This window comes from Stegastes partitus, unplaced genomic scaffold, assembly GCF_000690725.1.
Source record: "Stegastes partitus isolate 25-593 unplaced genomic scaffold, Stegastes_partitus-1.0.2 Scaffold38, whole genome shotgun sequence".
NCBI lineage: Eukaryota > Metazoa > Chordata > Actinopteri > Pomacentridae > Stegastes > Stegastes partitus.
Window position 1 is genome coordinate 166,552 of NW_007577769.1, and position 15,082 is coordinate 181,633.

At 42.9% G+C, this 15,082-nt stretch overlaps 1 protein-coding gene across 1 annotated transcript in view; it reads left to right on the plus strand.

Annotated features, from left to right (window-relative positions):
- The first annotated feature begins 1,137 nt into the window (after positions 1–1,137).
- Positions 1,138–15,082, plus strand: part of bahcc1a (BAH domain and coiled-coil containing 1a) — a 62,437-nt gene continuing 48,492 nt past the window's right edge. Inside the window, exons 1-2 of the mRNA XM_008303065.1 lie at positions 1,138–1,360; positions 4,214–4,533. Coding sequence (XP_008301287.1) covers positions 4,362–4,533 — 172 coding nt within the window. The 5' untranslated portion in view covers positions 1,138–1,360; positions 4,214–4,361. The remainder of the gene's footprint in view (positions 1,361–4,213; positions 4,534–15,082) is intronic.

The window sequence follows — 15,082 nt, forward strand, 5'->3', positions numbered from 1 at the left end:
GATCCTGACTTGTTTTCAAATTAGACTGGAGATTGCAGTGACAGATGAAAAACGCATATTAATCTGTCTATTTAAATAATAATAATTATATGTGCCACTATATCTGATATTAATTAATTAATGCTCTTTTTGATTCCAGTGACAAACTTAGATTTGTGTTATCTTGAAAGCATGCATTGAGATGCACTTCTAAAAATATCTGCACTTTTGTTGGCATTGACATTATTTTTTTTTTTACATAGTCTGTCTTGTGTCATTATTCTTTAGCACTTTTTTTTTTTACACTCTTATTTTTGCGCCATTTTATTATGTGGTGATATTGATGCATTTAGACAAAAAAATTTAAATTATCACCTCAAAAAATGCATTTATTGATGTTTTAATTTCCTGTTTTGTCTTGTGTCATGATATTTTTGCACCGGTCACATTTAAGTGCTTTGTATGACTCTTTACATTTCCATAAAAATGCACATATACCATATAAACACATTTAAAACTTGCTATTCTGGTGATATTAACACTTTTTTTTTGTTTAAATGACAGACTATGGTGACATTTGGAAAAGCATGAACTGAATTGCATCTCTAAAAAATGTATTAATTTTGGTTTCTTTATGTTATCTACTGCTCAGGCTCCTGCCTGCTAAATGTCACACAGGCAGGGATGTAAGCACCACTTGCCCTCTTTTTGAGTGAGCTGTCCACAGCCTAGATGTTGCATACAAATCTATGTTTATTATAGTAAAGCAATATGAGATCACTGAGTTTCCCTAAAGTCGTGCATAAACTAAAGTGCAATTCTGCCAATTTCACTTTTTTGGTTCTAACTTGATTCACGTTCTCCGGACCCGTTTCATCTGCTGTGAGTTTTAAGCTGAGCTCACGGTGCACTGAGCTCTATTGTAAGTGATTTGGCCATCCCGAGCTTTAAATCTGGCGCTCTTCGCTCTGTTTAGCATCGCCAGTCACCACACCATTGGCCTGCGCCGTCGACCAATCGGAGGCGTCCGTCTGTGCGGGCGGGCGGCAGGAGCTCATTGACATGCAGGTATCCGACCAATGGGAGGGCGTGTTTACCCTGCCCCGAGACTCGAGGTACGCAGTTGCACCGGGAGAGAAACCGCTGCTCGGAGATCCGAGCCGCAATCCAGCCAGGCCGGCAGCCCCAGTCCCACTGCTTCCATAGACTGAACCAGCAGGCTTCTGCACAGCCTCAGATGGAAATACTGTAGGATTTCACTCTAGCCACATGGTTTATCTCAGATTTTGATTTTAAATGGGCGTCGCACTTGGCCTTGCACCTTCCCTCCCCGAGTTTTGTGATTTTATAATTTATTGTTATGCAAGGATTTAACATACCAGTAAGTAGTAATTTTATGTACTTGATATACATTTTTTTTTTTTTTAATTTAACCAAACATTCTAGGGCCTGTTTCCTCGTTGTGAAATGGCAGTGGCTGTATTCAGTCCAAAATGCTATTTGTGACATGCTGTGCATTATATACAGTTCATTGCTATTAATTTCCAAAATAATATGAGGATGAGATGTATCCTATGTGGAATAAACCGACAATTTAATTTATTATTATTATTATTATTATTATTATTATTATTATTATTATTATTATTATTATTATTATTATTATTGATGTCCGTGTTGGCAACCTTGCTGATGTTTTGTTTGAATTATCCTACATTTTTATAAAGGTGACAAGCTAGTATCCTTTTTTTATTATTATTTTTCCTGCGCGGTAACATTTCAGATCCTTTTGATAAATTGCTCATCTAAAAAAAATAATAAATTGATCGACCTCGGTTCCTTTTTTCTGTTACCAATTTCTAGCGGAGTATTTGCATAGCCAGAGAGCGGGAGACGTGTCTTTACACGCCCCGGCCGAGGTGCACTCCCTGCCGGCCAGCTCAGTCACGGAGGGCCGCCTCGTCTTTCGCTGCACGATCCCAACACTTTGAGCGTAATTTGATTTATTATCCGCTTTTCTGCTGTCGATTTGATTCTGCAAATGAAATTGACAGCTGCTTAATGAATAGCATTTGGGGCGTAGATCATTTTTTTTAATTATTATGATTTTTTGATGGACGAATTCGCTCATTTCGGCCAATTTTTTTTTTTTTTTTTGTGAAAGGAAGCGAACGTGGACATTTACGCTGCAGCAGTTAAATGTCCGTGAAAGTATATTTCGAAGATGTACACACCTGCAGAAGCTTACCGATGTCGTAAATGCCTAATAATTTTATTCTTAGATTGTCAGTGGTGCACACAGGGAAGGCTTGACGGTAACAGCATGGCGAAGGGGAAGGTAATGGCCGACTGCAAAGCACTTTCTCAGTGTGGAGACAAAGGCAGTCCTCCTGACGGGCGGCCATTCACCCAGGATCCTCTACAGTCCTCACACTGGAGGCTCAGCGATAATGGGGCTGCAGAAGAGGCTTCTTTGACGGTTTCTCGTTAAGAACCCACATGCATGCTCCGATCTTACCCAAGGAAAGCCTCCCTGAGCACGGATTTGTCCCTGGAACCTGCGTATGGAGCGATTTTTATTGTTGTTGATGTAGCACTGAAGGCTGTAGGCTACGTGGGGAGATCATAGCGTCTCATTCTTATAGGAGCTTCATGTATGTGGATATTTAGTTATTTAATTTATGCTAAAATTATAATTTTGCACTGGGGACCCCCCCTTGCAATCATTTCGAAAAAAGAAAACCCAGCAGGGCCCCAGAGTGAGAGTCTACTATTTAAAACCAATCATTTATTGATATATTTTAAAATTTGGAAATATAAAATCAAGCCACCTCCTTTATTTTTAAGACATGCATCACTGAGTCCCCAAAATTAAACATGACGTTTAGGTGAAGCCCAAACCATATGTGTGTGTATATATATATATATATATTTTACAATGAAATCCAGTTTATTTTCCACATCTCGACTAAATAATGCTATTTTTGTGGCGTGGCAGAGGATGTAGCCTATAATGTATTTACTACTCCATTTGATTACCTGACCTGAAATAGGTCAAGGCAGATGAAGACAGTGAGAGTGCAGTTATTCACATGCACACACATACTCACACACGGGTGCGCGCACACGTGCACGCTCACACACACACACACACACACACATACACACACACCACGCTGAGGAAAGGCGAGAGAGGGAGTGTGAGGAGCTGATGCATCTGTGTTAGTTTAATTACATTGTTATTTAAAATATCTTTATGTCTCCAGACTTTTAGGACTTCTTTGTAAATCTGCTCGATGAATGTGATGCATTTTATTGTTGTTGGTTATTTTAAAAAAATAATATTATTTCACTTGCCAGTTTTAGCACAAACTGGATTATTTTCTAGCTTGCAGATGGTGCAAAAATATATTCGCTATTTATGCCACTTTGTGCAAAAAATGTAGGAGCTGTAGTTTAGAGCTGGATGGAGATTAGAGTGGCAGAAAAACGCCTGCATCAATCCGAGACAATAGGACGAGCAGGAGAAGGCAGGCAGCGTTGTTCACCTTGAGATGTAGGCTGAGTAGGCTTCCATCATTTTTTAAACCCACCCAAACAGGACAACACCCTTCCTCCTCTGACAGAACTACTGCGTCTTTTTTTTTTTTTCCTGAGATTATCGCAGGAATCGCGATGCATAAAAAATATATATATCGGAGGCTGCATATTAATAAGCGTTTGGAAGTGAGTGACAGCTGGTAACTGCTGTCGTGGTGGTGGATGGATCTGGAGTGTTGTTTTTTTTTTTGGAATAAATCTAATGTGAGCAGTATTAAATGAAACAGGATCTATAGAAAGCTGAAATGTGTCAGTGTGCTCGTTGTGCCTGTGGAATATGAAGTGCTCTTGTCCATATGATTAGGCCTGCATCCCAGGCTTGATCAATAGAGCTGAGGCTGGAGCTCACTGGGCTTCTGGACGCCTCGCTGGCCGCTTGTATCTGCGATGGCATATTCTGTGCAATCAGTTTTAGGTCGAAAACGGTGCTTTCATCTCCATGCAGCATCAACCTTAATATGACAGGAAGGTATTACAGCAAAATGCAATGAAGCGGCACTAATGATTTGCTTTCTTTTTTTTTTTTAAATAGCAAGGCTGCAATGTCAGTATGTTTGCATCATGTTGTTCTTATCTGGGCTTTTCCAGTTTTTTTTTTTTTTCCTGATTATGTTTTTGATTTCTCGTCTGACAGAAAAGATGATCGGGGGCTACGTTTTTGGCTGGAGAAGCCTGCGATCGACTGAATGCAACACATAAATACGAAAGGGAAGGATTATTATATGGGTTTGATTTTTCTGACCTGCCCTATCCGGATTTCGGATTACTAAACATTCTTCGGAATGGAAGGACGGGATTTCGCTGCTCCGGCGCACCTCCTTTCAGAGCGGGGCGCCCTGGTGCACCGAGCCGCCTCTCGGATCGCTCCCTCGGGCCACAGCTCTGTGCAGCACGCCGGTCACTTCCCGCCGGGGAAATACTACCCCTCACACATACCGATGGCTCCCCACTCAGGTTAGTCAAACATTTTTGATTTTGTCCACACAGAAATACTGCAGGTGAAATGTTTGTGTCTTGCCATCGCGGCATCGCTGTTGTTTCAGATGCTGCTGCTGCTGTAAATCCTGTGTGCATTTATCAGCGTGAATAATAGACGATGGCCTGCATGCGTAGTGTCGCACAAAAGCTGATTATTTCTGCACAAAAAGAGAGTAATAGACGAGGGCGCTACGTTGGAAATAAAAGGGCTGCTCATGTGTGGCTCGTTGACAGAATTCACTCTTCAAATATCAGCTAATAAATCAGGTGAAAATTCCATTTATTCTGGCGCTGCGATCAGGAATTCTCATTAAAGCTGAATCAACATTTGTAGCTTAACTATCTCAAAGGCACCGGAGACATCTTTGTTGAACAGTCATTTGATAGGTAAATGCCATGGTATTTATGTTTTGTTTTTAAAAATAAAAAAAATGCCATTTACGATCTGTTTTAGTTTAGGAAGTTGGGGATGCTGGAACACTGCTTCCCCATTGGCTCTGGTGGGCAGAATTTGAAATGAGATTTTGTCACTTCACGTTAAATTGATAAGTGTCAAACCGATGCCATCACTTAACTAAGAACCGTTGCGCCACGCTCAGAGCCACGAGCGGTGCGAGGAAGAAGCGGGATGAGCAGGTCTGCGTGGCTCCCAGCGTGTGGATGTTACAGGAGGGGGAAAAGCAATGCAAGAAAATCCTCCTTCTATATTAGGCTTTGAAGTGTTGGGGTGCAAATGTGTTCACAGTGCATGCATCAGGTTTAACAAGTGACTTTGGGTATCATGTGTACCCGAATGTGCACGTTTACAAACATGAGTACACACGTTTTGTGTCCACATAGACAATTTGGACATTTCTGGAACTGAGCAGCAGCTGAAAGATTTTTTGAAAACACAACAAACTCAGCTCCAGCAGAGTCCTCTAAAATCACAAAAACCTTGGCTAGTGCTTATATTTACAGTCTTACTTGATTTTTTATGATCATTTAAGTGCTCATATGTGGCATTTTGTGCAGATGTTATGTTGAATTTAAATACACATTTCATTTTGTGTTCAGAGGGGAGGGAAAAAAAACACCATTAAAGAAAATGTACTTAATCCACACATGTTTTAATGAAGTGGATCACAAAATCCATGTTATTGTTTTTATTTTGTCCTGCCATGTAAGACAAAAGACATTTAAATAAGATGAGTCAAAACAGTGGCGTATTGATTGCATCAAACAGTTTCACTTCAGATACAGTTTCTTTTGAAAATATGTTAATGTGGCCTCTGAAAACGCAGGTTTTGTGATGCAGCTGAGGAGTCTTGGGTTGCTGGAAAGCAAAGGAAATAGTTAGGCCTTTTAAGTTATTTTATATACCTGCTAAAATTATACCAGAATCAGGTGGGCTCACTGTAGGCGGTTAAAGACAGCATCAGAGTCACCGCTGACAATTTGTCCTGCATTGCTTTACATTTTACTTGTTTGTTTATTTATACGATTAATATCTCATTAACCTGCTCAGCTGTAGGCAGCATTGAAGTAGGCTAACCAGGATATTTTTTTTTTAGATTCGTAGTATTTGTAAAGATTCTGAATTCATTTGCAAAATCGTGCTAAACATGAGGCATAATTAGTCATTCAGGAGAATTCATGAGTATTGTTCGCCATTCATCTCTTACCATTCATGTTTGCGTTTGGCAGCACACACACACACACACACACACACAAACGTATGTACACACACACACACACACACACACACACATACACATATACACAAACACACATACACACACATACAGTGCCTGCATCCATATGTTTTTTTTTAAATACATTTTTGTTTTTTTCCACAAGTTTTCTTGAGAGCATGAAGGCTAATGCTGGCCACAGGGTAAAAAGTGTTCCTTCATGCAACAGATTCGGTGTTTCTTTTGTTGCACTGTGCTACACCAACATGAAGACCTACCCTCCAAATGTCATCACTGTTCAATGAGCAGCACAGGTGGTTTATTGTTCTCCTCAGTCTCATCAGTGATGCATGGGTGTGACTGCTGAGCAGTCTAATACCCTCAAGATCTGGAAAATGATTAATTCTTTACATTTCAGGCATTTGATTGAATCAACATAAAGAATAATTCGACACAAGTTCACGTAATTCCAAAATCGTCCCTTGGCCCCATTAGAATTGTTGTGTTATTGCGCCCTGTCGATGTGCAATCCTTGATTTATTATTTTAATAATATTTGAAAATGTCAAGCATGTCATAATGAAAATAAGTGGATGACACATGAAGCGTAATTCTGAATTTTTCATGGCGTATATTTTTTTACGATGGTAATTTTGTGAAAACAGTCGACGCTTTCTGTTAAAATTAAAACACTGTGGACGTTAATAAATCCTAATTCTTATTATTAGGGCATTTAGCACATTGTTTCAAGGCAAAATGGGATCTTTTTAGGCAAAGCTTTTTATTTTTTAAACGACACTTAGCTAAAAAAAAGATTGATAATTTATTAATACAGCACACACTGTAGCTTTAAAATCCATGTGACACAATGGAAAAAATAACACAATGTACATTTTCAAATTTTAATTTAATTTGAAGAGTTCATTTGCAAAAACAGATAGCTCCATCTTCACAAACCTTCAGAAAACCCACTTTTCCATCGTCTACCTGAGACAATATCAATCAAACTTAAGTTCTCTTTATTTTTGTCATTTCTACTGAGTCAGATCCACTTCAGTTTGAGAGATATTATCTCAAGCAAACAAAAAAAAAAAAAACGTTTTCTGAAAATCTACAAAAATGGAGTTATCTGTTTTTGCAAATGAACTCTTCATTTATTCTGATCAAATTTAATTAAAAGGGAAAAAACTGAATTATTTTGCCATGTATTTTTTACTTTTATATTTTAAAGATTTTGATTCTGCTATTAAGTTAAACTTTTCCTCGGTGGTTCTTCTTCCCTCCCCTTCCCCCACTCATTGTTTCCTCAAATGAATAAAGCAAGTCATTGGATGTAAGAACCATCAACTGCTTGTAGGGTGTCTGACCAAACTGGTCCCAGACTGTTCATCTTGACAGGGCAGGTCATTAGCGCTCCTTCAAGTGTCCTGTGTGCTAGCGACATTAGCACAACTGAGCATGTTGTTTGCTGAGTGTGTTCGGTTTCTCTGCACTTTCCCCCCGGGGACTAACTTGCACACTGGTTCACATGAATACTTTACAAAGAACATGAATATTTCAGAGTTGATGTAAAAATGCATTCAGAGGCAGGTTTCTGATGTGGCTCCTTGAAAGGGCTCCTCTGACTTTGCAGAGGTATTTATTGTGAACGCTACCTTCGCCCTCGCTGCTGAAAAGAGTGATGGCAGTTGCAACACTCTCCCTTGGCATCGTTGCTTGCAGGGTTACAGAATTTCAACATATTTTAGGAGAAATTTTCCTTTCTTTCGTTCGCGCCGACTTGTGAGTTTGGTTGCAATCAGACGACAACAGATGCGAACACACACTCCTACCGTCTTTCTTCACTGAACCATGTTACTTAGAGCCGGTTGCGATTCTGTCAGTTTGCATTTGCCTCTGTCCATCTTCACCTACTACAAGCCCGTCATTTGTAATGCATGTCAGGTGGTCGATTTATAGTTTACACTTGCACTGTGTTCTGGGAATGTGACATTGGAGCAACTTCTCCGTCTCTGTGCTGGCTGATACGGTGAGACACAGACCTGTAAATGCTTCTAATGTGGTTTAATTCAACCAGTTCATTTACAAGGACTTTGAAATAGTAATTTTATCTTCTGCTGGCTCCGGCGCAGACTTGGAGACGGTCTTCACTTGGCTGTGAGGCCGGGATTCAGATGTTGGACAGTGTCAGAGCAGGAGACACAGTGGAGCTGTCTTTACTGCTGGCATTTATGGCTGGGGGTTCATCTTTCAGCCATATTGTTCTGATCAGTGTGCTCTGGCTGAGGTGTGGCTGTGTGAAAGCAGCAGGGGGTTCAGAGGCTGTCCATGGCTGAGCACTGCTCTAAACACCCCATGTAATCAAAGGTCACGTTTGTGTCATCTCGCTGGCTGAGCCTCCCCTTCCTTTACATCTGCTCTGTCTCCCTTTCCATAAGCTGTCCTCTCTCTCTCTCTCTCTCTCTCTCTCTCCCCTTCCATTTTTCAGTCTCCTTTCTTTCCAGCAGGAAGACACTTGTGTCTGGGAAGCGGTGGTCTTCCTGCCACTTCTGTTTTAGCCACCCTCCCCTGCCCCTGGGCCATTGTTGCAGACCCCAGCTTTGTGTGTGTTTTACAGCTGCTGTTAAAGATAAAAAACAGTCCCTTCCACCCCCTTTATTGTTTTCTGGTAGGATGTCCCTGTCATTCCCTTGGTTTTTATGTCCTTGCTGGATATCTGAGTAGCTCCCCCCTTCAAAGGTTAGCCGTGTTGTCTGCCTTCTCCTATTTTTTTTTGCTCCAAAGGAGAATAAATAACTTTACTGAGACTTTTATTGAACGTCTCATTGCTTGAATATCCCATGGGTCTGTGGTTGCCGAGAAGACGCTTCAAAGGCAAACACAGGTGTTTGGTGGAGTTAGCAAAGGGCCGGTTACAACCAGGGTCTTTAAAAGAATAAACCTCAATGAGTGGGAGAGGGTTGTTTGAGGGTAGGGAGGTTTCTTCTTCTTCTTGGCCTTGTAGCTGTTGTGTTGTGAGCACTCAGAGTTCGTACCCTGCTCCTGGTTGCCTTTACGCACCTCCTAATCCTTGCTGACTCCAGACAAGAGCAGTGGCTGGAGTGTGGTGCATGCTCGGCGTAATTATTTAGCAGCACAGCACCACCGAAGCCTTTCCCTGTCATTTTTCTGTTGCGAGAAGAATTCAAGTGTGAGCTTTACCTGAGAAAAAAAAAAACTAAATCACGACTATTTGAATGTTATATTAAAGGGCTACTTGTATACAGAAGCTGCTGTGGTGAAAGTACGGTGACAGAACATGGGTCTTAGGCCAAGTTCCAATTGGCTCCGGATTTGTGCGCTCCCTCCTTTTTGTTGCTTTGGTTCCCACTCCAGAGTGAGAACTGTGGCCTGTTGTCGCGCTCGTTTGTGGATTGTTGTGAGATGACACCGTTCGAATGGCTTGTCACTGGAGTCACCCCGAATAGTGGAGGTGTTGCTTGGCATCCTACACCTGGCTGAAACAGCACCTTGCCCAGTGCTGCTGCCATCTGTCACCTTTCCCTGACACGCCCCCTGAAACCCAAACGCCTGGCAAGGGCAGTCGACTGTCTTTGAGACGGTAAGACCCTTACATATTGTTGCTTCCAAGAGTAACATGCACTTAGTATGTTTTGAGTATATTTAAGCATTCGTATAATTAAAACTCAGGCAAGACTTTTCCTGTTTTTTGGGAGGGTTTTTTTTGTTGTTTTTTCTTTTGTCACTATTGAATTATCATACCAGGTGTCCAATAACCAGTCTTCAAAAAAAAAAGAAGTAACAGCATCTGGAATTCATTACACTCAGACAAGTTAAACGGCAGATTTGAAGTCAGATAGATGATTTAATCAGTTCCCGTTCTGTGACTTTCTTTGCTCACCAGCGAAACTGTCCACAGAAAGGCAAGGCTTATGCTGCCCCAAAAAAAAAAAAAAAAAAACAGGGATCTGGCTTTGCAAGAGGATTTTGGCGAGCTAGTGGCCATGTTGCCTCAGATACAAGCTCTTCAAACAGACCGCCACCCACACTACACCGTGTGGCGTGGTGCCACAGAGCCCTTGCCTCGAGCATGGGGTGTGTACACAGGACAAACACAAAGGAGACCCACGGGTGAGAGTGACGGGCAGGGTAATACCTTCCTGTATTGGATTTCAGGGCATTGGATTTCAAAAACCTCTCATCTATTTTTACGCTCAACACGAGGAAGTCAGAAGTTGAATTAAGAATGCAATGAGGTTTTTCTTTACTTCCCATGTCAAACACACACCAAAAAAATTGAAATTGTTGCAAGATTCAGTAAACTGATGCATTTGCCCAAAGTGAACCACTGCTGTTTTATTTGTAATTTGGACCTCTCTCCGGGTTGCTCTTTCTGTCTCTCTTTTCCCCTCATTCTCCCCCCTCTCCCAGTATCAGGCTGCTTCTCATCAGGCAGCCCCAGGCCCACCTCAGCGCATGGCCGTATTGCATGTGACAGCTGTTAGACATTATTAACGGCTCAAGCAGAAAATCCAGATTACTTGTTTTTTAATTTCAATTTTATTGTTGTAATCGCTCAGTGAAAAGAACAAAAAAAGGGCCGTTGCCCTATTGTTGTTACTGGATTTGTGGTCAGTGACAATATGCACATGAGTGTGTATGTATGTGTGTGAGGTTATGTTTGGGTTGGTGGGTGGGTTTGCATGCGTCTTGGGCTACGTTCTCCAGACGACCCCCTCCCACTAGAGCTGAGGCACCCTGTGGTTGGCTGTGAGGCCTAGACAGGTGCATTGTTAACCCTCTAACGTCTGAGTCAGTTAGTGCTCCTGGCAGGATTGTGTAGTGGTCCCAGTTTATGCTGCATACATCTGAAGAACCAGCTTCATAGTGTGTTTTCTCTCTGGACATGAGAGTTTTGAAAATCACAATTTCTCATCTGTCAGACAACAGTTTAGCGTACGGGGTCCTGTGCAGGCTTAAGTTTCTGCTGTAGCACCAACATGTTGTTAATGTATAGGATTATTTGAAAAGGGAACTAATTATACAATGCAGCAGCTGTTCCTGTACATTGCTTCCTCTCTGTTCCTCATTGTTTATGTTCTACTGTACACTTTCTGTATTCTCAGCTTCCCTTTTCAAATGACTGTGATCCATAAATGATAGTATGTGGTGGAGGGGCAGGTGACTGCTAAATATATGCAAAGATTTTCCATTAAATATACATGCGATATGTCTCTCAAGGATGTGTCAGCCCTTTTGCGAGAAAACAAAGATTAGCATCAGGAATTCCATTTTAATAAGTCTCTTGGGACCATCCAACCAGATGCCTAGTACTCAATCCAAAGGGGACTTGTTGCTCTCTCGCTTTCTCCGTCTTTCCCTCTGTCTTGCTCTCTCTCTTTCTCTTGTGCATCGATTTCCGGAGCTCTTTCAGACATTGATTAGAAATCCCCCCCCTCCATTTTTTTCCTTTTGTTTCATCCAGTTTTTTGCTTCATAATCGTATTCATCTCTACATGTTCACACTTTGATAATCCATGTACCTGCAACTCTGGTCCTCCCTGTACATCCCCTTCTCTTTTACATGCATTGTTCCTGTGTTTTACATTGTAGATCCCTCTGCTGTCCACTTTGTTCTGCATTTTTTCTTCTTTTTTTTTTGTCCCCTCTGCCTGGTGTGACCACTAGGCTACACTGCCTCCTCTCTCTGATACAGTATGCATCCCAAGGATCTGGGGCAAATGACTGGCTCTGCAGCAACAGATGTGTGTTTGTCTGCTGTTGCTGCATGCATTAGCTTCCTCTGCTTGCCATGCATGGCCACTGACCTACCCTCTGGTGAATGTGTGTGTGTGTAGGGGGAGGGGTGGAGGGGACTGAGTTAGTTTGTCCAAGAAAGACAGAAAAAACAGAAAGTGAGAGAGAGGAAAGCGACAGCAAGACTAGATGCACACTGTCACATGCTGTCATACACTTACTGGTGCATTGCAAACAAACGCATGAAAAGGCACACACACACACACACACAGGCTCACGTGCACGCACACACACACACGGCACAAGCACACGTCACACAGACTCACACATCTTGCTTCCCAGGAGGCCACGGGGCCAGTGGGACAGAGCAAGCTTGAGAGACTGGTTCATCTGTTTACATCTAATTATAGAAACAGGACTATTTCTGCAACCACTGCTCCAGCTTTTTTATATTCTTGCGGGAGCAAAAAGGAGAAGGAGAGAAAGACTCACACACACACACACACACACACAGAGAGAGAGAGAGAGAGAGAGGGTGGGGGGAGAGAGAGAAAAAAAACAAAGCTTTGACAGCCTTTTCTCACAATGGTGAACAGTTATCTCATCCCCTCAGTGCTGCTACAGTCTGCAGTCTCTCAGTACAGTACAGCAGGGCACAGAGAGGGAGGGGAGCGTGTCTTGTATTGTAAGCCCTCTCATCCTCATATAACATGAATGTGCAAATTTGCAAGACGAGAGCAGCAGCAAAACAGCGGCATGTACTCCCTCCATTCGTCTTGACGATCACCCCCAATTAAAAGAGAATAAATTCTTCACCCCCGCCCTTTGGGCTTTGGCTTCGACCCAGTAGAAAGTGCTGTCCATCACGATAGTCAAAACAAAAGGAAGAAAGAGCTGATGTTGGGGATTAGCATTGTATAAAATGTATCTAGCACTGAAGAGACAGGGCAGTGCGGTAGTTAATCCTCCAGCTTGGTGGCTGATATCCAGCTGAGTGGCTGTTGTTTGCCAGGGGGGGCCTGGAAGGGGGGGGCGGGAGCTGTCAGGGAGACGCTAGGCTGCCCGCTGGGGGGGGATGCCAGGTGAGAGCTAGATCAGGGCCTGTGGGCTTGGGCCAGACAGGTTGCAGCCTCTTGCAGGTGCTTTCATAAAGAGCCCCCAAGGCCAAATGCACAGCCTGCTGGATGCAACCTGAGCCAGGTGCTCCCCATCCCCCACCCTAATACATAACCCACCACATAATGGAAATGTGTGCTTGCGTACACCCCGCTGCCATCAGCCGCTCCACCCCCTTTATTGTGAGACATGGCAGGTAAATTAATTGGCTGTGAGTATGTAACATATATGCCGAGATAAAGGTGCGCTGTCTGGCCGAGGCGTAGCGTAACGGCCGTAATGATAGCTCCATTGTGCTGATGTTGAGGGGGGTAGTTAGCGGCACAGCCAGCGGGGCCTTTGCTGGAGGGCTGGATAGCCTCTGATTAATAGTGGGGAATGCTTTGAAGTGACACCCAAGTGCACCCGCTCACAGGCTAATAGCAATACCATCAGTATGGGGAGCGCTCCCTCTTCCTCAGTCTTCATTAGCTAACATTTCCTCAGCACTATCTTGCCACCCGCCCCTTGCACGCCTGCCTTTTCTACAGAGAGCCTTTAGGAGCTCTCGGGTTTTTTTATTTTTGCAATTGTTTCATGATTTCACTGTCATTTCTCTCTGTCACGTTTGGTGAAATGGGAGTTTTTTTTTTAACTTGAAGGCATTGAGGGAAGGCAGAGAGGAGGCCTTTCCTCCAAAAGCTCCACCGCACAGGTGAACTGTGGCACAGCATAAAGACTCATGGGACCGATGTGGCACAAGTGGGACATGACTAGGGACTATTCCCAGGATCCATTTTGATCTCCCACACTGACAGATGAGCTACAGCTGTGGATGTGTTCCTGTGTGTGTGTATGTTTAGGAAGCTGTGGCGGGAGGCAGGGCCGGGTCTGTCAGCTGTTGGAGAAAAGTAAACTATTAGCAGTGGGAGAAGGCAGTGTCTCCAGTGAAGAATTAGAACCAGTTCTAATTGCAGTGAGGTTGGGCTATGATTACATGCTGGCTAATGCACTGACAGACCTCTTACTTGGCTGGCTCTCAGAACGCTGCTGAAATGGCTGAATGCCTTTTGGTTATACAGCATAATGGGAGGGTGTGTGTGAGCGCACTTGTGTGTGTTTGCTGTGTGTGGGTGGCTGCCTGTGTGTATATGTGATTAAACTTGCTTTTAAGAGCGGTTGTCTGTGCTTTTTGCATGTTTTTGTGAATTCTGCATTTTGCGTGCATGTGTGTGCGCGCGTGTGTGTTTTCTGTGTGATAACTGCGCTCTGCTTTTTTTTTTCTTGAGTGCCTGTCATTATTTGTAGTAGAGGCAACTTTTCTTTCCAAATCAAAACTCAGCTGGTGCAACTGTCTCTGAACAGTACAGAAGGAGTGTGTTTTGAGTTTTTTCTTTTTTTTTGTGAACGCATGTGTTGTATTTGTGTGTGTGTGTGTGTATGTGTGTGTGTGTATGCCCACGGGAAACAGCAATCAAAGGAGCTGTGTGGTGGAGCGACTGTATAAAAGGAGCGAGAGAGGAAACAGAGTGGCAGGCAGCTGAGAGGGCAGCATGTGGGGGTGGACGGGGGGCTGATGCAGGTGCCTAATTCTACCTCATCCCTGGGCATTTGATATTCCATCCATCTTTCTCTCTCCTGCACTTCTGCATGGGGCTGTTGGGGATGCTGTAAATCCACCTGCTTCAATTACAATGTTGATTAGCTGGTAGGTCTGTGACAGTAATCAGAATAATAGCCCACAGATGGATTTACACAGCATTATATTGTCAGTCTGCTGCAAAAAAAAAATGATCAGGTACAGATTTTAAGAAGCTGTGTTTTTCACATTTTTCACCTCGTAGTTTTAATTACTTTTTCGTTTGGTTGTTTGTGTCACAGCTTGTACTCAGGTGTGCAGAAACAACCTTTCGCAAGAAGCTGTGGCGTTTAACCTGGAAAGTGCCGTAAATCACGCCACTTTCCCAGCATATGGGATGACAGTTGTGGGAGTGTATCTGC